Source organism: Oncorhynchus kisutch, linkage group LG17 (assembly GCF_002021735.2).
Source record: "Oncorhynchus kisutch isolate 150728-3 linkage group LG17, Okis_V2, whole genome shotgun sequence".
NCBI lineage: Eukaryota > Metazoa > Chordata > Actinopteri > Salmoniformes > Salmonidae > Oncorhynchus > Oncorhynchus kisutch.
The window spans coordinates 67,516,699-67,539,522 of NC_034190.2; the positions used below are offsets into that span (position 1 = coordinate 67,516,699).

The window sequence follows — 22,824 nt, forward strand, 5'->3', positions numbered from 1 at the left end:
TACAGTAGGCTACACACGTTTAATTGTTTAACTGTCACAAGTGTTGATGATGGCTTGTGGAACCCTGTTGTAGTTAGGATAAACGTTGGGAGGAAATACCAAATGATGAACTGCATCTTTCTTTAAGTCATCTCTAAACAGGGATCTAGGGCAAGAAGTGAATGTGTACAGTAGCATTATTCACAAACTATAGATATAAGAATGAAATAATATCCAAAAGGCAATTGAATATAAATGCTATCAGGGCAATTTTAGTTAGATAGACATATACAGTATCTGTTCAATCAATGCCTGTTCTACATTCAACCTTTTTTGTTCTATGTTGCCATTCCTCACACATAAGGCAACCACAAGTTACTTTATAGTTTGCTTTTGACCTTTTATTGAGCAGACAGTGTGGGCTAGATTTTGTTTATTTTAAAACTTATTTTCAAATTGTACTTGAAAGCTAACAGCACCAGTAATAAAAAGATGTCACACAATATGAACATTTGGCAGTACTCAATAGAATAAACAGGCTTGTATTTATTATGTATAACTTACTGTATGACACAATCAGGATTTCCACTTAAAGAAATGTAATTGTTGGGCTACAGTAGATCTGGCATGTAGTGTCATCTGAGGTTCCATGGTGGGTAGGACTATACTCTATATAACAGGCACAAACTGAAGTATTCATCTCTGTACATTATCAATCTATCAACAGCCTAAGAACATTTATAAAACAGGCATACAGTGGTGCCCCATCTCATCCCCAAATAAAACCAAATAAATAAATAGAAACATGTTTTTCTTTGACGGTACTGATGGCAACACTTAAGCTACAGGATTTGTTATGTAGAGTACTGTATATCGGCAGACAAGTTGATTAGATGGACTAATACAGTAGATTATCCAATACAGTTATGAATTACCCTTGTAGTCATCAATACATTTCTACATACCTGACCTCAGTAACCTGCTTGATACACATCATAACAGAGAGCTGTTTCTGAGGACAGAAAGAACAAAGCTAAAATTGCCTGTTAGCTTACAATGATACAAATGTACGATGGTTCACAATAATAAATAGGTACCAGTTAGCAATGAGCATCCTGTGTGCAAAAACAGTGTGGAACATAAAACAGAACTTCCCCATATCCATGTAATCTGAAACCACGCATTGTCCAATTACTGGCTGCTTCTGGCCATGTTGATAACGGTAGAAATGAATAATGAAGGTGTAGAAAAACTGTGTTTGAAAAGTTTAAGGCTATGTCCATTCTTTCTGGTTACATATCTACCTTCAATTTCATTTACAGTATGAGCAGGCGAGGCTTGAAGTACATTGTATATTGTGATGACAATATCCCAGCTATTGTATATTGAGAAGAAAATATTCACTGTCAAAGCAACTGTTTTTGGCTGTACAGTTAAAGCTATGGCTAATAGGCAAATTACAATGACTTTACCTGTAAAATCACTACCACATTCAACTGTATTCAACATAACCTACAATTAAAAATGCACATATATTTGTTGTTGGATATTTGGTATTTGGAATGAAATAGGTTCAATTAATAGATTTTTTCAGGCAGTGCTACTGTCACTATATTGTACAATCCATGTGACTATACCAACATGCCCCTCCCAAAGTCTCTGGCAGAGTTCGATGTCGCTATAGCTACCGTGTGATCCATGTGTCTACATACAGTAGGCGTCAACAAAACTGAACCAAAGGTACCATTTGTTCACTGAGACAAATACACCTATTTACACAAAACCAGGCAGAAGATATGTGTACAGACAGAGGCGAGGGAGTGAGCAGAACGAAACGACACTGTGCAAAAGTTGGCCCCTCTGTGTTTGACTTCCTCTCCTGGTACGACACCACCAACGCCACCGCCGGGGCTTCTGGGAAGGGGTGGTCTGGCCTCACTGACTAGCAGACTATCCAGGGTCCACCTCATCCTCATCGTCATCCTTGGTTACGGCGAAAGCCTGTGCTCGTCTCACCTCCCAGAAGGATTGTGTCTTCTGGGAATGCTTTAGGGACAGGAGACACAAGACAAGACTCTTACTTAAAGTTGACATGTCAAAATGAGATGTAAATGAGGCTAGAGTATATAAGTGGATAAGCAGGGCAGGATGTGTGTGTTCTTTTGAGGAGTTCTAAAACACTCGTGAGGAAATACATGTACAGTAGTTACAGTATATACTGTATAATGGAGTCCACCACTTTCTAAATCATTCATCCATGATAGAACCCCATTCAGAGAGAGACAGGCAACCTACAGATGGACACCCAGGAAATAACCAGGCTAACAGTTCTGGAAAGGAAGGGTACACAGACAGAGATGCATAGAGAGCAAGAAGGAGTTACACAACAACCACAACAGTTATCACATGACCACAGTAATGAGAATACAACAGCAGCCACAGTAACAGAAGTACAACATTTGAAGTTACAATGCCAATGTTCACTTAATAGAATCAAATAATAATTCATGCAAAGGCAGAGAGCACACATCTATTAATAGTGAGCAAGGCATTTCAAACTGTACAATCTGAACTAGTGTATTAGACAGAGGAACCGCTGTAGACCCCTAGCCCTTTGAGGCCTAGACCCAGTATGGATGATGTCTCACCGATGAGGACCGACTATCTTTTGGCCGGTCCAGTTTAATGCGGATCTCTGACCCTTTACCCCCATCAAGTTGACCAGGACCTGGATAATAAAACACATGACCTCAACAGTTATGATCCTGGACCAGGTTGTACTGGGAGAAATGTACAGTATATGGCCTTCTCTGACTCAATATGCCTATAAATCAGACATATCTACATCATCAAACTGCCAAATGTTGTATTTATTTTGGTATGACCTTTATTTAACCAACCCCCTTTTACAATAACAACCTGGCAAGCAACAGTAACTGACTTCGAGACTCATATGTACCTTATGCCCTCTTTTGTGTACGTCTACATTCTCCCCTTAGCTCCCTAGCCTCCTAGCCTCCTAGGCCCCCAGGCTCCCCTTCTCACCTGGCGAGCTGCCTCGGCTGGTGGTGCTTGTGCTGCTCATACTGTCCTCTAGCCATGTGCTGTAGGTTAACGAGTCCTGCTTGTGTGGCGTCCCCGATGATGACAGGCTCTCCTGGGGAACACACGCAAAAGGTTAGAAGCATGGGCAAAACACGCACACACACATACACACACAACGCGGGCATGCACCTACACACACAAGCACACACACACACTCACCATGCCAGTGTCATAGTCCTCCGTGGCCTCGGTCTCGTTCTCCTCCACCACACTGGCGAAGCTGCTGTCATTGGAGGAGGAGCGGGAAAGGTCGTGACCCTCAGGGATAGACTGAGCCCTGTTGTTACAAAGAGCAAAACTACATCCTGAGTCAGTCAGCCATCTACAATGTGACAGGACCATGCCTGCATTAATAGTCCACCAATAGAACCAGGCACTGTCACACATACACTGTCTGGAGTAGAAGACGTACATATTGTAGGATATTTGGGGGGGGGGGGGGGGGTACCTAAATCACGTTGTCCTAGTGATGTTAAACTTGATAGTGCACTACTCATGTTGATATGATGCTTACATTTGAATGTGAATGATAATATTGGCCTATACAGTGCATTCGGAAAGTATTCAGACCCCTTGACTTCTCCCCCCCAGAAATTCCACAGCGCTCTGGTGTAGGTTTTCATCGAGGATCTCATGGTCTGTACATTGCTATGTTCTTTAATCAACATTATCAACATACAGCTGGCTGGTTATACGCTGTATCGGCAGGATAGAACAGCGGCGTTTGGTAAGACAAGGGGTGGTGGACCATGTACTTTGTAAATAACAGCTGGTGCACGATATCTAAGGAAGTCTCGAGGTTTTGCTCACCTGAGGTAGAGTATCTCATGATAAGCTGTAGACAACGTTATCTACCTAGAGAGTTTTCATCTGTATTTTTCGTAGCTGTCTATATACCACCACAGACTGAGGCTGGCACTAAGACCGCACTCAAGCTAAATTAAAGCAGGAAGCACCAGTGACACGATCAATAAAAAAGTTGTCAGATGAAGCAGATGCTAAGATACAGGACTGTTTTGCTAGCACAGACTGGAATATGTTCCGGGATTCCTCTGATGGCATTGAGGAGTACACCACATCAGTCACTGGCTTCATCAATAAGTGCATTGATGACGTCATCCCCACAGTAACCGTATGTACATACCCCAACCAGAAGCCATGGATTACAGACAACATCCACACTGAGCTAAAGGCTAAAGCTGCTGAATTCAAGGAGCGGGACTCTAACCAAGAAGCTTATAAGAAATCCCCATATGCCCTCTGACGAACCATCAAACAGGCAAAGCATCAATACAGGACTAAGATCAAATCATACTACACTGGCTCTGATGCTCATTGGATGTGGCAGGGCTTGCAAACCATTACAGACTACAAAGGGAAGCACAGCTGAGAGCTGCCCAGTGACACGAGCCTACCAGACGTGCTAAACTACTTCTATGCTTCGAGGCAAATAACCCTGAAACATGCATGAGAGCACCAGCTGTTCTAGAAGAATGTGTGTTCACGCTCTCCGCAGCCGATGTGAGTAAGACCTTTAAACAGGTCAACATTCACAAGGCCACAGGGCCAGACGGATTACAAGGACGTGTACCGCGAGCATGTGCTGACCAACTGGCAAGTGTCTTCACTGACATTTTCAACCTCTCCCTGTCCAAGTCTGTAATACCAACATGTTTTAAGCAGACCACCATAGTCCCTGTGCCCAAGAACACTAAGGTATCCTGCCTAAATGACTACCGACCTGTAGCACTCACGTCTGTAGCCATGGAGTGCTTTGAAATGCTGGTCATGGCTCACATTAACACCATTATCCCAGAAACCCTAGACCCACTCCAATTTGCGTATCGCCTTAACAGATCCACAGATGATGCAATCTCTATTGCACTCCACACTGCCCTTTCAAACCTGGACAAAAGGAACACCTGTGTGAGAATGCTATTCATTGACTACAGCACAGCATTCAACACCATTGTGCCTTCAAAGCTCATTAATAAGCTAAGGACCCTGGGACTAAACACCTCCCTCTGCAACTGGATCCTGGACTTCCTGACAGGCCGCCCCCAGGTGGTAAGGGTAGGTAACAACACATCTGCCACGCTAATCCTCAACACAGTGGCCACTCAGGGGTGTGTGCTCAGTCCCCTCCTGTACTCCCTGTTCTCTCATGACTGCACGGCCAGGCACTACTCCAACACTATCATTAAGTTTTCCAATGACACAATAGTGGTAGGCCTGATCACCAACAATGACGAGCCAGTCTATAGGGAGGCCAGAGACCTGGCTGTGAGGTGCCAGGACAACAACCTCTCCCTCAACGTGATCAATACAAAGGAGATGATTGTGGACTATAAGAAAAAGAGGGCCGAGCATGCTCCCATTCTCATCGACGGGGCTGTGGTGGAGCAGTTTGAGAGCTTCAAGTTCCTTGCTGTCCACATCACCAACAAACTAAATGGTCCAAGCACACCAAGACAGTTGTGAAGAGGGCACGACAAAACCTATTCCCCTTCAGGAGACTGTAAAGATTTGGCATGGGTCCTCAGATCCTCAAAGGGTTCTACAGCTGCACCATGGAGAGCATCCTGACCGGTTCCATCACTGCCTGGTATGGCAACTGCTCTGCCTCCGATCGCAAGGCACTACAGAGGGTAGTTCGTATGGCCCAGTAAATCACTGGTGCAAAACTTCCTGCCATCCAGAACCTCTATACCAGGCGGTGTCAGAGCAAGGCCCTAAAAATGGTCAAAGACTCCAGCCACCCTAGTCATAGACTGTTCTCTCTGCTACCGCACCGCAAGCAGTATTGGAGCACCACGTCTAGGTCCAAGAGGCTTCTAAACAGCTTCTACCCCCAAGCCATAAGCCTCCTGAACATTTAATCAAATGGCTACTCAGACTATTTGCATTGCCACCCCCCCCCCCTTTTTTTGCCACCTCTGCTACTCTCTGTTGTTATCATCTATGCATTATTCGTACTTATATATAATTTTTAAACTGCATTGTTTGTTAGGGGCTCGTAAGTAAGCATTTCACTGTAAGGTCTACCTGCTGTATTCGGCGCATGTGCCTAACACAATTTGATTAAATTTTTCTCTCGATCCTGACAATTCTTCAAGTCCTTGCCTCTGAAAAACATCCCCACAGCATGATGCTGCCACCACCATGCTTCACAGTAGGGACGGTGCCAGGTTTCCTCCAGACGTGATGCTTGGCATTCAGGCCAAAGAGTTCAATGTTGGTTTCATCAGACCAGAAAATCTTGTTTCTCATGGTCTGAGAGTCCTAGGTGCATTTTGGCAAACTCCAAGTTGGCTGTCATGTGCCTTTTACTGAGGAGTGGCTTCCGTCTGGCCACTCTACCATAAAGGCCTGATTGGTGGAGTGCTGTAGAGATGATTGTCATTCTGGAAGGTTCTCCCATCTCCCCAGAGCAACTCTGGAACTCTGTCAGAGTGACCATGGTGTTCTTGGTCACCTCCCTGACCAAGGCCTTTCTCCCCCGATTGCTCAGTTTGGCCGGGCGGCCAGCTCTAGGAAGAGTCTTGGTGGTTCTAAACTTTTTCAATTTAAGAATGATGGAGGCCACTGTGTTCCTGCAGACCTTCAACGCTGCAGACATTTTTGGTATACTTCCCCAGACTTGTGTCTCGACACAATCCTGTCTCGGAGCTCTACAGACAATTGCTTGGTTTTCGCTCTGACATGCACTGTTAACTGTGGGACCTTATATAGACAGGTGTGTGCTTTTTCAAATCATGTCCAATCAATTTAATTTACCGCAGGTGGACTCCAATCAAGTTGTAGAAACATCTCAAGGATGATCAGTGGAAACAGGATGCACCTGAGCTCAATTTTGAGTCTCAAAGCAAAGTGTCTGAATACTTATTTAAATAAGGTATGTCTGTTTTTTATTTTGAATACATTTTTCAAAAATGTCTAAAAACCTATTTTCGTTTTGTCATTGTGTGGTATTGTGTGTAGATTGATGAGGATTTTATTTCATCCATTTTAGAATAAGTCTGTAACGTAACAAAATGTGGGTCTGAATACTTTCCGAATGCATTGTGTAGCTGTGTTAAAATGTAATCTACTCACATGTTCTTTGTAATGAGCACTTCTGGTGAGCTTTGATTGGAGGAGTTCTCAGACTTGGGGTCCTGAGAGGCATGGTCACTGTCAGGAGTCTTCTGTGTGCCAGGTAAACACTCCCTACCGCTGTGGCTGCTGCTGAGTGGGGAGTGGACAGGGCGATAGATGGATACAGGGACAGGGCGATAGGTGGATACAGGGACAGGGCGATAGATGGATACAGGAACAGGGCGATAGATGGATACAGGGACAGGGCGATAGATGGATACAGGGACAGGGCGATAGGTGGATACAGGGACAGGGCGATAGATGAATACAGAGACAGGGCGATAGATGGATACAGGGACAGGGCGATAGATGGATACAGGGACAGGGCGATAGATGGATACAGGGACAGGGCGATAGATGGATACAGGGACAGGGACAGGGTGATAGATACAGGGACAGGGCGATAGATGGATACAGGGACAGGGACAGGGCGATAGGTGGATACAGGGACAGGGCGATAGATGAATACAGAGACAGGGCGATAGATGGATACAGGGACAGGGCGATAGATGGATACAGGGACAGGGCGATCGGTGGATACAGGGACAGGGCGATAGATGGATACAGGGACAGGGACAGGGCGATAGATGGATACAGGGACAGGGCGATAGATGGATACAGGGACAGGGACAGGGTGATAGATGGATACAGGGACAGGGCGATAGATGGATACAGGGACAGGGACAGGGTGATAGATACAGGCATAGGATCAGGACATCAGACAGAAACACAGGATATTATAACTAACATATAATGGGTATCATAAGCATTAACCCCCTTGGAGTTTTTCAAATTTTGTTACGTGACAAAGTGGGATTTAAATAGATTTAATTTAGATCTACACCAGATACTCCATAACGTCAAAGTGAAAAGAAATGATACATATTTTAACAAATTAATAAAAATATAATAACTAAAATGTAGATCAGGAGTAAAATCTGGCTTAACATAAGTTACATGGACTGAAATGTGTGAAATAATTGGGCTAAACATGATTTTTTAATGACTACCCCTTCCTCTGTAATGTCCCTCAGTCAAGTATTACATTTCAAGCACAGACTCAACTACAAAGACCATGGAGCTTTTCAAAAGCCTCAAAGAAGGGCAGTGATTGGTAGATAGATAACAATAACAAATCAGACATTGAATATCTCTTTTAGCATGGTCAAGTTAATAATTATGCTGTGGATGAAGTATTAAACCACCCAGACACAAGAAAGATACAATTGTCCTTCTGAACTGAGCTGCAGGACAGGAAGGAAACTGCTCAGGGATGTCACCATGAGGTCATTGGTGATTTTAAAACAGTTCAATGGCTGTGATAGGAGAAAACAGGATGGATTAACAACATTGTAGTCAAAATAATAATAAATATACAGAATAAAAAGGCACAAAAGTAATCCTGCAAAAAAACACGACAAAGGAATACTTTTTTGGCCTAAATGTTTGGGGCAAATCCAACACAACACATCTCTGAGAAACTGCCTCCTTATTTTCAAGCATGGTGGTGGCTGCATCATGGTATGGGTATGCTTGACATCAGCAACGACTGCAGAGTTTTTCAGAATAAAAAAAAACAGGATGGAGCTAAGCACAGACAAAATCCTAGAACAAAACGTCCTTCAGTCTGATTTACACCACTGGGTAGAGGAATTTACCTTTAATCAATGGCCTACAACACAAGGCTAAATCTACACTGGAGTTGCTTAGCAAGAAGACAGTGAATGTTCCTGTTAATTGACTTAAATCTGCTTGAAAATCTATGGCAAGACATGAAAATTGCTGTCTATCCATGATCCCCAACACCTGACAGAGCTTGAAGAATATGTGAAAAAATAATGGCCAAATATTGCACAATCCAGGTGTGCAAAGCTCTTAGAGTGACTCAGGGAGGTAAATACTTATCTAATCAACGTATATTAGTGTTTTATTTTTCATAAATTAAAAACATTTTGTAAAAACGTTATGATAGCATTTTTCTTCCACGTTGACATTATAGACCATTCCAAAAACATCACAATTCAATTCATTTAAATCCCACATCTTAACGCAACAAAATGTGAATGCTTATGATACCCACTGTATCAACATCATATACAAACATCTATCAACATCAATATTCATGTCTATGAACATTGACCCGTCCCTGCTATGTGACTAGGTCACACTTACATTTTCTGGTGGACTTCCTGGATATTCTCAATACCGATGGCACTGCTGCGTCTGGAGCTAAAGGGACCAGACTTTTTCCTGGTTGGACTCTTCCCAGGGATGATCAGAGACTGACAGGACAAGAAGAAAACAACCAGTGAGCATCCATGACACCATATCTTTCACAATAACAGCCTATCAATAGCCAAGAACATGGTATCTGTCTTTAATGCTGTGGTTATTGCATCGTTATGCTCTGTTCATTTGTTTATAGTACGTTAGGTGTTATTACACAGTATGTCATCCCTTTATTTTACAAATGTCATGACTTTCCAGGTATTGTATCATTATTCACTGTAAATCGTGAGACAATTTAACCGTCTCTGCGGAAAGTACAAGATGTTCTATCTTGCATAAGAATGAATCATTTTTATCAGGCTACGTACAGAGTAACCATTCTTATGCCTTGGAGTTGTGGCTAACAGAGATAAGAAAACATTAGAATATGCACTTAGAGGCTTAGCAACAAGCCCCAGTTCCACTCAGATTGGCTAGCGAGAGCAGAGCATGAGATGAAAGATGAGTTGTAGAGCTCCAGGGCTTACCACTAAAATGTGCTTTCTGACTGAATACTTTGTTCACTCAATCTCCCTTTGTAAGCTCTCAAAATAAGGACTTGAAAAATAGCTTGTGTCTAATGTGGGCTTCAAAGAGCTTGAGAAGAATCTATGTTCTCTAAACCATTAATATTCATAGTTTTAAACAAATGGAGAATTAGCTAAACAAGATTTGCATGTTGAGAGATATGCTTGTGGAGACTACAGAGGGTGAACACACAATACAATATAATAACAAAACAAGGAGATATGCACAAAAAAAAACAGTTAAGTGACGGCTAAGGGCATTAAACGGACCACTTGTCTCTATGCACTTATACAAAACGTTATTTGTGCTAGTGTTGTACCTACAGTATATCTGATGTCATATGGATAAAAGGCTAGTGTACCGTGTGTTATGTAGTTCAACCAGTTGAGCGAGGCAAGTCATTTCACAAGCCTCAGTAATACCATAGCTTTATAAATAGGTGTATAATACTGTATAGATGCAATCTCCTGCTAAGACATTCACATATTTCATAATACGAGTCGTCCTTTTGCATTTCTGGAGGGGTTACCCTGGAATCCTAAAGTTGTGGTTCACTGACCAACCACAGGAAAAGTGTTTGTCAGGATGCACTGTAGTCATGCTGAGAAATAAGACACAGAGAAGAAGAGTAGGAAGGAGGGAGTAGTTAGAATTAGATATGAACCTCTTCTACTGTTCCTATCCCTATGGCACTGCCTCGACGTCCATGTTTACTGGGACTTTTCCCTGGGACAAGCAATGACTGAGTCATACAGACAGAGACAGAGAGAGAGAGAGAGAGAGAGACAGAGAGACAGAGAGAGAGAGAGAGAGAGACAGAGAGACAGAGAGACAGAGACAGAGAGAGAGAGAGAGAGAGAGAGAGAAACACCATGAGATTAATTACATGCAGCAAGTTACTGTTTGTTAATAAAATAAAATACATTAAAGCATGTGTTATATCTGAACTTTACAAATAAAAGCACAGTTTTAAAATATAGACAGAGAGTGAGACTTTGGGCACCACGGGTGTGACACAGACAGTGAAATAGGGAGACACTCTAGCAGAGAGAAAAAATGGCCCACAGAATTGGGCCTGTAAAGAAGAGGATGATGGAGTCATGGAAAAGAAAGAGGAAGAGTAGAAAACAAGTACACATACATATGTTACAGCGTTGGAGAGCGCAGCAGACATGGTCACGAACAAGAAGAAAGCCTCCAGTAGAGTCACATAGAGGTTAGTTACAAATACTTTTCAAAGCACTTGTTATTTGTTTCATGCTTCATCAATATGTTTTCTTTGAGTCTTTTCTATGTATGTGGCATCTTAGACAAAGGGGATGACTTAATAGAGAAAGATCTTGTGACTTCCCAAATTAGGTTCCTCTCAGATTTGACATAAATGTATATCATAAGTTTCATCAAAAATCTTTGTGGTATAATACATCCCAAACATACAGGAAACATTCAAACAGTCATGAGCCACACTTGTATCACTTAGAAGGGCAACTCTTCTGCCACTGGAGTGTCAGACATATCATTCCATCTGTCTGACAAATGGCAAAAACATTCTCGCCATGTACGCACTACGCACTCCCCTTGAACTCTTATAACTAACAAGCTTGTTCTTGATATAAACATCACAAAGCAAACATAAAGCAGGAGCTGGAGCTGGCATGTACACAGAGCATACAGTGCAGGGACCCATTCTGATGCAATGCATATGCATGGAATTTTTATCATGAAAACAATATTAAATTGCATTCAATGTTAAAAACACATTTGATCCAAAGAGATGACTCAGCTCATCCACTATTAATATAAAGGCAAGGGTAGTGACAGTCTAGTAATTCTAGCTGTGTGAGTGTCCAAGTCGAATCATGTGCAAGACTATTGTGCTAAAGCTCAGACACACCGGTAGGATTGTCAAATGTTTGCCTACCGACAGTATTTAGCACCTCTGAACAGTGTTGGTAGTCAATCTCTCTTGTTTACACAGCCGAACCAGAAGGTGGCAGTAGCATTTTTTGCCAATGCATATCCATGTGTAATACTTATGGTCTAGATTCCAAGCTATCTGCGCTAATGTTTCTATTTTTATAGAAAGCCCTTGTTGATGCTAGCCAGATGGCCAAAGCTAGATAACTACCTAGCAAGATAATGAATACACAATTAAATTCACTCTCCATAATCCCATACTGCCTGTGCCAGCCCATAGCCAAATGTTTAGCTAGCTAACTAACTTTAGCATGTTCGCTAGCTAGCGCAACATAGCTCATGGAAACTAGCTAATCGACTGTGACTTAAATATGTCAATACTAGCTACTGGTTAGCTAGCTTGGAGGAAGTATTTAGTGTTGTGTGCTTAGCTAACTACCATCCCATAGCATACATTGCTATGAAGTATGACTGGCTTATCTGTGGATGTACAGGGAAAAGGCCCTCTGTTTTAATTTTTGTTTGTTGGCTCGCGCATGTTGGAGATCGTGCTCTCTGATTGGCTCAAAGCGAAGTTGTTGGCCACTGATTCTACATTGCGATTCTACAAGTAGAAGCGGTAGGTTCGTCACTACCATGTCGGCACGCAGTAGGTACCGCTTTTGTTCTAGCAAGAGAAGGAACAGCCTTCCACTGTGATAAGTGCCTATCAGCAGTGAGATTCTCTGTGTGTTTCATGCTTTAGAAGTTAGTGAGTTGAGTTAGGCATGCATGTGAGGGGGCTGGGCTCTATCAAGGGTTTCTCAGGGAAGGGAGAGGGAGCATCGCTCTCCTCACTCTGGAAGGGTGAAACAGAGAAGGAAATGTATGTCAAATGTATGTCACAAACACATGGTAGCATGCTGCAGACAGAACACAACACCACATAAAGCTTGACATTGAGAAGCTGGTGTGCCATTTGACAGAGCAGCAGAGCAGACTAATGGTGACTGATCAAGCAGTTGATGCCAGTGTCCTGTATTATAGATAAGGACATTCTTGGAACCCCCCAGACAGACAACAGCCTGTACAACCAAGGGGAACAACAGAGAAATAGTGGCGTATAAGAACTGTAAGAACTGTGTCACTATAAGATGGAAATGATCCTCTGTTTTAGTTTCATAATTCAAATGAATTACAAATAGTTTTATGAGGGTGTTCCGTTTAGTACTGTTACATATTCAGGAACAAGTGATCATATGTAAAAACACATTAGTCAGTGCATACTAAGCTTATTGCCCCAAGCCTTTTCCCAGCCGTGCTGGGTTACCTTAAAGGTTTCAAAGAAGCCCCCTCCTCCTCCGGACCCGTTCTCCATCTTGTCCTCGTCTCTTCCCAGACCCATCATGGCCTGGCTGTTGATGTGCAAGTCCTCATACAATGTCTCCAGTAAGGCTGACCGTGTACGCTCCTGATAACACAAACAGGTGACAGTTAATATATAATGATAGGCTGGCAACACTGTCTACCAAGGATGTTGGCCTGTGTCCCTTAGTTGGCTCCTGAAAACAATGACAGAGATCCTTTGAATAACTCACCTTCAGTTTGGCAAATTTCTCAGCTTTATAGCAGGCATACTCAGCATTGATGAGCTTCGTGAAGAGGAACTCCTGGAATTCTGGACCCTGGGATAAAAGAGAACTGGACTGAGTGACACAAAAGAAGGAGGTGAGAGAAAACACTAGCTGACCGGTGTTTTAAGGAGTTGGGATTGTAGTTGTGCCAACTTACTTTTCTAAAGACAGCCGGGTCTGGCAGGGGTGGTCCAAAGAAAGGTACGTCATTTCTCGCCGTCACTGACACCTAACAGATGACAATCAAACTGGCCATGAATGATCAATGGTCACAGTATTGTATGTTTGGTATGATGTTGGTTGGCTAGTTTAGTGAAGATCAAGGAGTGCTTTAGCACCTTGTACAGTACATCACCAGTGCAGGCGTTCTCCACCTGCACCACTACGTAGGAATGGAGGAAGTTGGAGGCGATCATATCTGGTACGAACGGAGTGCTCTCCTCCTGGAACACTATGGCCACAATGTCATTCCCTATGTGCCTCTTCCTCTGCAACTGCAACACAGAACAGCACGTAAAGCAAAGCTGTATTGAACATTCATGTCACATGGAAATGCTTTCAAGAACAGTAATGAATTTGTCTGTCATGTATTGCCTGAGTAGGAGTAATACGAGTTTTTATTAACTTTCAAACTACTGAATGTTGCAAATGCCTTTCTCTACCACTCTGGGGAGTCCCTTGTCTCTCCCCCTCTCTCTCCCTGTTTGTCTTGGCAGATTTCTGTCTGTCCACAGATGAGCCAGGGTAAACCAACACCAGTTGGAGGGTTGCTGCTCCACCATATCAACCTGGACAACAGCTCTGATTGACTTAACTCTCAGGGAAACCAATCATCTGCTCCCACTGCAGCTGTGGGCTCTGATTACACATTGTGTGTTCGTCCTGATAACTTATGGTGTGTGTTCGTCTAGATAGGCTTAAGACATTCTTCTGATAAGGTGTCTGTCTGTGTTTGTGTTGGGACAGTTTCCCTGATGAGTGAAGACTGAGGAAGTTTACACTGTAAGACATTATACAGTAGTGCTCCACTGAAGACGGCACTGAAAGAGAAAGATACTGTTTCTAAAGAAAACATACAATATACATAAGCTTTATGGATGCTTCCAGAATGTTCCCAATCATAACGGATCATATGGATACCAATACTCATGTCATACCAGTACACAACGTTCTACTCATTTAAAACATGATCCATAACAGAATAAACAGTGTGATGATGACAGTCTGCATCAGTAGGAGGAGATCAGAGGGGTTTGTAATAGTACCTGTTGTGTGTCCCCCTCAGTGTAAGGCAGCTTGGTGGACACATGAAACATGACCTCCTTGTTGCGGTAGTTGTGGTAGACGGACTCAGATCCTGTCTGCCCGTGGGTCACATCCAACCCACCACGAAACCTAGACAGATAGTTCCATTCAGTGAAACCCTCTATCTATTTCCAACACACTGTTCAAGACACAATCAATTGCACAATTGTGGTTGTCGTTATTGAAAGTACACTACCGTTCAAAAGTTTGGGGTCACTTAGAAATGTCCTTGTTTTTGAAAGAAAAGCTATGTTTTTGTCCATTAAAACAACAACAAATTGATAAAAAATACAGTGTAGACATTGTTAATGTTGTAAATAACTATTGTAGCTGGAAATGGCTCATTTTTAATCAGTGTCTAGTTTGTGAAACAGACGCCTCACAAGTCCTCAACTGCCAGCTTCATTTAATAGTACCCGCAAAAAAACTCAACGTCAACAGTTAAGAGGCGACTCCGGGATGCTGGCCTTCTAGGCAGATTTCCTCTGTCTGTGTTCTTTTGCACATCTTAATCTTTTTGAGACTGGTGTTTTGCGGGTTCTATTTAATGAAGCTGCCTGTTGAGGACTTGTGAGGCATCTGTTTCTCAAACTAGACACTCTAATGTACTTGTCCTCCTGCTCAGTTGTGCACCGGAGCCTCCCACTCCTCTTTCTATTCTGGTTAGAGCCAGTTTGCGCTGTTCTGTGAAGGGAGTAGTACACAGCGTTGTACGAGATCTTCAGTTTCTTGTCAAGTTCTCGCATGGAATAGCCTTCGTTTCTCAGAACAAGAATAGGCTGATGAGTTTCAGAAGAAAGTTCTTTGTTTCTGGCCGTTTTGAGCCTGTAATCGAACCCACAAATGCTGATGCTCCAGGAACTCAACTAGTCTAAAGAAGGCCAGTTGTATTGCTTCTTCAATCAGCACAACTGTTTTCAGCTGTGCTAACATAATTGCAAAAGGGTTTTCTAATGATCAATTAGCCTTTTAAAATTATAAACTTGGATTAGATAACACAACGTGCCATTGGAACACAGGACTGATGGTTGCTGATAATGGGCCTCTGTACGCCTATGTAGATATTCCATTAAAAAGCTGCCATTTCAAGCTACAATAGTCATTTGCAACATTAAGAATGTCTATACTGTATTTCTGATCAATTTGATGTTATTTTACTGGAACTTTTATTAGCTTTTCTTTCAAAAACAAGGACATTTCTTAGTGACCCCAAACTTCTGAACGGTAGTGTATATTAGAACGTTGTGGTGAAGTTCTTACCCTTTGAAGTCATGCAGCTCGATCTTCTCCCCCAGAAACTCTAGGAATTCAACAAAGGCAGGACTCTCAACACTGTTCCCAAACAGCTCTTCTTCTGATGTCTGCAAACCAGGAGTTTATATAGGCTAACAGCAGTCAGAAACAGATAACAATACCACTGACCAAAGCACTATGAGGATTATACAACTTATTGTATATGAAGCTCTCATGATAACATACTTAAGATTTACGCTATATTGTGAATAGAATAGAACTATAATAACTATAATAATAATAATAATAAGTGAACTATAATAATGAGTGAGGAACAATAACACTTTGATCACATAAAACCTCTCTGTGTGTGTTTGTGTGTGTGCGCGTGTGCGCGTGTGCGCGTGTGTGTGTATCCAGTCCTCAGTGTCTCTCCTGTACGTTAATGTCTCTCTGGGTGCTGAGAAGAAGAGGAGAGGGTTCTTGAGGCCCCTGGAGCCCCTGTGAGGTCGAGCCTCTGCTGAGTGTGGCCCTTTCCTTTAGAGTTTAAAGATCAAGGATGTGGAGCTCCACCCCCTAGGCTCCATCAGAGGATACAATGACCCTCTACTGAGGCTATGCTGAGGCTTCTCCAGCTTCTCTGGCTCAGTGCCGTAAACAATAGGGTTGTTATTGTAATGAGAAGGAATATTGAAGAGAAACATATGGTTGGCTTAGGCTTAGAGAGACTATTAATGTGATGTGGAGGAGGATAAGCATATTGGGCATTTTCTTATGAGATTTGCAAGAGATGGTAGTCGTGTTAATGCACTCAGGTCAGCTCTTATTCAGTACATTCACTTTTCCATTCTAGTCATTTATCTGATGCTCCAGATCGACAGATCTTAAGATGGTTAGGTGGGACAACCACATATCACAGTCATAGTAAGTACATTTTTCCTCATTAAAGTAGCTATCAGCTGAGTCAGTGCTGGTAGGAAAAGTCAAGTACTCGTTCATTTATTCATCTTTTTTGTTGTTCAATGTGGGGGTCTGTGTGGGATTGAAGAGTTTGGCATTATGATGATGATGATGATGACGTTTTAACTGATCTTAATGTATCTCCAAGGCTCACCTGTCCAAATTTCTGGTAGATAACTCCGAACTTGAAGTTGTTGCTTATAATGTGTTCATCAAAATTGACAATGAGTCTTGAAGCCTGTTTAGAGACCACAAATTGAAGGAAGAGTCAGGTGTACGACATTTGTATTATCCATGTAAAAAACATATTTCTGTGGTTAAATATCTGAGAACACTTCAAAACCTAATGCTTACTTTTGGGTAGAGGACAGGGTAAAAACGATCCACATTCACCTCTTCACAGACAAGCTAAGGATCAAAAATAGAAACATAGAAATAACTGCGCTGAGATCAAATTGATGTAATCACGGTACAATTATGACACTTTTCAACATCTTTTCCACAAACAGTACGTGTTGATATTCATCCCCAACCATGATCTCACCTTGGCCATCTGCACCACGTTAGGGAACTCTGTGAGACAGGATATGGGGATAACATCATGGTATGTCTCCAGTTTGGTCCTGGTAGTTTAGACAACCACAACAACATGTTCTCGTCATGATCATAGTTATGCTTCTTAGAAGCTGTCAGTCTGTCACATGGGCTGGGCATCTGGAATGGATAATCTACCCACTGTAACTAACCCAGCCCTGGCCCTAGTCCCTACATCCGTATCCCTCTACCCTCCACCCACACACTGCCTAAATCTGTCACATCATGCAGAAATGACAGTGTGCTGTTTACACTCTCACTGGCTTTATGACTCCTATGAGGATGGGATTATCACCACAATAGGGAATGATTTATAAACACTGGAAGTGAATGGAAAATCTTGTTTTTAGCAACTTTCCATTGATTACAACAGTTACAACTGTGCATTTTGCATTACTCAGTTGCACAGACACAGAATGATGTGAACAATACCAGTATGTTTACAGTTTAGTACTGTATGTACTGTATGTATCCACAGCATTCAGATAAAGGAGAACATGGGGATGAAAGAGGAGGAAGGGAAAGGGATGAGAACGGAGAGAGAGATGAGAGCCAGCAGAGAGAAGGATGTGATGGAGGAGGCTACGGGTGTTTAACCTGAGCATGAGGCGGAGGTCTTCCTGGTCTCCGATCTCGTCATACTTCATGGACAACACCAGATGTCCCAGAGTTCCGTCCACTGAGTAGTAATTCAAGTGCTCCTGGGGACACAGCACAAGGACAGAGTTTAGCTGAAGAATACATTTTGTGTCTTTCATACACACACACACACACACCAACCCAAACACATGTCAATGAGTTAATGAACTATGTCTCAACTGTATGTGCTAGCCAACGGCTGCCATTCCATTCAGGTCTCTGCTCTCCTCTATGGGCACATTAGATTAGTTCATATTACTCTGACTGGTGTGAAACATGTGGCAAAGCCTAATGCCTCTTCATTACCACCCGTCTCTGAAGTGCCACCCGACACGTAGAGTAGCTCTTATTAGGTTACCCAGCTGGGATTGTTCTAACACTCATTCACTTTCACTACCATAATGAATAGGAATCTATGAGAGTTATGGTGTCTTCATACTAGTTGTATGCCCTTTGGGCTGCAATATGTTGTATGAATAGAAGGTGCTTAACAAATGTTTCATACACATGTAGCCTCATTATTCTACAGACAGTGTTTGTTTTGTCTTGTGTTTTAAAGGCAGTTGTAAAAATATGTGATGGAAGGAGAGGAGGAGACAAACTGCAAAAAGGATGAACCGGGAATCGAACCCCGGTCTCCTGCAGTATAACCACTCAGCCAAACTCCAACACAACAGTCCCAGTGTTCAGCCTCACCTTGCCCAGAAAGTGCTTCCTGTACATCTTGGCGGTGGAGTTACTCTCCAGCTTGTGTGTGGTGGGGGACAGAGGCTGGATCTGGTCTGGCTCAGCACTGTCACCAAGCTCATGGTTGTTGCCCTCGATCCAGTAACCCCCAAACTGAGGCAGCAGAATCAGTGGGAACCCACTCTTTCTCCCCAACACCTGATTCACAACACAGAGTAGAAGACACAAGAGGTTGGAGGGTCATTTTTCCCCCCAAGAAATGTGATAGTGATTTTCAATGAATACTGAAATATCAACCATGAAGCACAAATTGCCAACATCCATGTTATTGGTGAAATAACTGCATTGAAGTTGAGTCTCTGTATGTACCTCATGGACACTGGGGTAAGGAATGTAGTCCTCTTCAGTCTGCAAAGACAACAATACAGACACATCAATTATTAATCTGTCTCAGTAAGAGTCAGTGGTGCTCTACAACTGATTTAATTGATGCTACTGATTTAAAGTGATGTTTTTATTACCATGGAATCCAGCCAAAGTGCCTGTCTGTTTAACGCATAAACAGACAATTATGCTGCATGGTGGATGTTTATATTACTCTGTAACAATAATTGTATTCTAACCTTGTTAGTCTATACATTAGTTGGTAGGGAGGGCTGCTGGATTCGAGCATACCCACTGGGCACAGACGTCAATTCAACGTTGGTTCAACGTAATTCAATTGAATTGACGTGGAAACGACGTTGAGTCAACCAGTATGTGCCCAGTATGTGCCCACTGAGTGAATACAATTCGACAGTCAGAGAGTCAGATACAGAGAGATATGAGGAGTAGTGACACAACGGGTGTATTGTGAGAGAGAGAGAGGTCAGGAGACCCAGCGAGAGCGTACTTTGAGTGGGGGAGGAAAGGTGTATCGCTGCTCCTCCATTCTGTTGCCCTGAGAGAGAAACACACAGAGAGAGAGAGAGAGAGAGAGAGAGAGAGAGAAGAAGAAGATAATTGTCACATGCTAGTTACACATGACAGATGATGTTACATTCCAAACCCAGGTCATTGGAGGTCCGGAGATGTTCATCATCATTACTGATTCACAGCCGTGTCGTACGTCTTATCTGACAGATTAGTTATATTTGAATTCACAGTTTTAGAGGAAGTAACAAAGTACAGGGAGGACTAATCATATTATCAACAGACAAAGAGGTTACAAAGCCCTCCATATGTTTATACAGATAGCAGAAGAGCAAAGGGATGCAGAGTGGGGAGTTGGAGAGAGATGGGTAGGGAGATGCACAACAGAGCAGCCAGTTAACAGCTATCTGGACAGAAAGGCATGGAAGCTGTAATAACACCTTTGGGACTGTGTCACACAGACTTGGCATACGAACAGTACGTGGCCTGAAATTCCCATACTGTCCCTCAGTCCATGAGTCTGCACAGATACTGGCTACAGACCTATGGGTAAAGGGCTGTGAGTCTGTCTGATATGATGGAGCAGATAGTTGCTGCTGTGAGTTTGATGCGTTGATATGCGATCTGTTATTGAGGAGAAGCGGAATCCCTGGGGCATCTGATATACAAACTGACGAGGAATCTTTTGTTCAAAGCAATTGTTTTATGCATAACTATGTCAGCATACATACAGAATAAAAACACAAGCCCATATATAGTATCCCCAAGCCCAAATATTATGTATATGTTTATGAATAATAATCCTTAAGAAATACATTAGAAACAGAGAAGTAATACAATCTCCATACAGACTTTGTATTACAGCTATTACAATAATGTCATATGTTTCTTTATATGACACTGTAATAAAAATGTACGTTCAGACAGTGTAAAAAGCACACCCTGTTCACCAAGGTACTGTATCAAACACGGTTTTGCCTTATGATAAGTAGTAAACTGCTGTAATGTTAACCTGTATTCCTCTAGTTTGTGCATGGAGGCTGGCTACAGTTTTCAAAGGCCAGGGGAAAGGGGGTTATTAGAGGCTCTCTGAAGTTAGGTAATTAGCTGAGGGTCTGGGAATAAGCATCAGGAGAGGGGCTGTCCAGAGTCAGGCACACTGCTCGTGTCCAGACATCTCCTCTCCAACACTGTCTGTCCCAGCTCTGCTAACCTCCAGTACAGAGCACAGGTAAGACAAGCCGTTGTTACAGGAGAGCAGAGCCAGAAAAGCAGAGTTTACAGTAAAAGAGACTAAATCACTGGTTAGTGTACATTGCCTAGCTTAGAAACATGAGTTAATAAAGGAACAGCAAGAGATCCAAAATACATTACCTGCATCTTCTCAATCATTTCAAATAAATCTGTGGTCTGTAGAGAGGAGAATGAGATGAAGTGGAAATGAAACTCGATTCAGTATTCTATCAGCGTCAGCGTGGTATGTGTTCCCATTGTACTACAAACTGAGTCTTAGGACTGACTGTGTGAACTTTCTACTATAAAATATTATTTCATAGAACCATCACATAATTCATTTGTTACACATTAGTTCTCCATGGCATTGCACATCTGGCCCTGCGGAAACACACACTCTTTGTTTTCTTCCCCTCAGAAGTGAGATGAATCTTTCAGTGGAATAATCCTTTCAAAAAAAGACTGTTTACATCTCCGAGAGCAACAGATACATAAATCACCAGTGTGATAAACATAAACTGATACAGTATATTGAAGGGCCTGGCGTGTGAGCCTGAATGGAGATACACGTCCCATCTCACAGAGAGTCTTGTCTGAGCCACAGCTCTCTTCCCTTTGATGATACTGTTTAAGATAATGTTCCATGACAATAGCAACAACAAAATGATAGTATGTCAGCATGGCTGAGTCTCGGTGGGTTGTACATCTATGTGCTAGGAGATGGTCTGCATCATGCTCAGTCTAGGCAGGTTGCCAGCACACGATTCATCAACATCAAGATGGAAAATGCTGTATCTTCCATGCAGCATCAAGTACGATGCAGTGACATGTCATGTAGGACTATAACATCCTAAAGGCATTTTGGCATTTTGGCATCGTCCATTTCAGCGTTTCAACACTTTACTGGACTTTTTAACAGATTCCATCTGTGTGAACTAATCCGCCCCTCCCTGGTTGAAGTGGACCCTGTTTCATAGTCAACACACCAAAGTAAAGAATGCTTCAACATGTAATATTATTCCCTCACCCTTTCACATGCTGAGAAGTTGATTAGGGTTGGTACTCAGTATCTTAACAGACCTCAGTCTGGATAACACAAAAGTATGAGAATTCCGGCCTCAAAAGATGTCAGAATCCAAAAGACACACTCACTCAAGGCTGACATGACCAACCAATTTGTGTACAGTACTATATGATCTGAGTGTCCAGGGTGAGTATGAGTCCTCCGCCATGTGCAAACAGTACAAACTAGTACTAACCCTAAAGATAAATATCACTGTCCTGGAAAACACACTGTTGAAAACCATGACACTGTCAAAACATTATGGTCAGCTGAAATATTCAGAGACACATGACATCCTCATTGTCTATATACAGAACAGTCAACTGTCAGAAACACAACTGGAATATGTATACATTATAGGACTTTTAAAGGCACAAAGACATTTACAGTATATTGCCTTTACCACTAAATGAACAAGGAACAATCAACATGGTAGTATTCCATAATACTGACCGGGATTTGAACCGGCAATAACCGCTTTTCATCTAAAAAAAAGTTTGGTGAATGGGCTCTTTGAATTAAATCTACAAACAACGGTCCTCGTCTTCTTGAAGCCTGGTTTGTTGTGATGTTGTAATGTAGGCCTACTGTACTTTTATAATCATATGAGAGGGTTAAATCATTCATTTTTGATATGCTAACGTTACTTGA

General features: G+C 42.4%; 1 protein-coding gene across 10 annotated transcripts in view; it reads right to left on the reverse strand.

The window, feature by feature from the left end:
- Positions 1-22,824, reverse strand: part of LOC109908148 (rap1 GTPase-activating protein 1) — an 84,664-nt gene continuing 61,840 nt past the window's right edge. For 4 of the 10 annotated variants that reach the window (XM_020506658.2, XM_031794420.1, XM_020506664.2 and 1 more), the window contains 21 exons: positions 21,252-21,287; positions 19,858-19,905; positions 19,335-19,373; positions 18,975-19,163; positions 18,237-18,340; positions 17,590-17,668; positions 17,400-17,453; positions 17,200-17,283; positions 16,113-16,213; positions 14,813-14,942; positions 13,886-14,041; positions 13,705-13,776; positions 13,512-13,598; positions 13,244-13,384; positions 10,682-10,759; positions 9,394-9,503; positions 7,180-7,311; positions 3,244-3,382; positions 3,025-3,136; positions 2,628-2,707; positions 1-2,025 (listed from right to left, as the gene is read on the reverse strand). In XM_020506658.2, coding sequence (XP_020362247.1) covers positions 1,930-2,025; positions 2,628-2,707; positions 3,025-3,136; positions 3,244-3,382; positions 7,180-7,311; positions 9,394-9,503; positions 10,682-10,759; positions 13,244-13,384; positions 13,512-13,598; positions 13,705-13,776; positions 13,886-14,041; positions 14,813-14,942; positions 16,113-16,213; positions 17,200-17,283; positions 17,400-17,453; positions 17,590-17,668; positions 18,237-18,340; positions 18,975-19,163; positions 19,335-19,373; positions 19,858-19,905; positions 21,252-21,287 — 2,067 coding nt within the window. In that variant the 3' untranslated portion in view covers positions 1-1,929. The remainder of the gene's footprint in view (positions 2,026-2,627; positions 2,708-3,024; positions 3,137-3,243; positions 3,383-7,179; positions 7,312-9,393; positions 9,504-10,681; positions 10,760-13,243; positions 13,385-13,511; positions 13,599-13,704; positions 13,777-13,885; positions 14,042-14,812; positions 14,943-16,112; positions 16,214-17,199; positions 17,284-17,399; positions 17,454-17,589; positions 17,669-18,236; positions 18,341-18,974; positions 19,164-19,334; positions 19,374-19,857; positions 19,906-21,251; positions 21,288-22,824) is intronic. The other 6 variants (XM_020506661.2, XM_031794422.1, XM_020506659.2 and 3 more) reach the window with 5 other exon arrangements.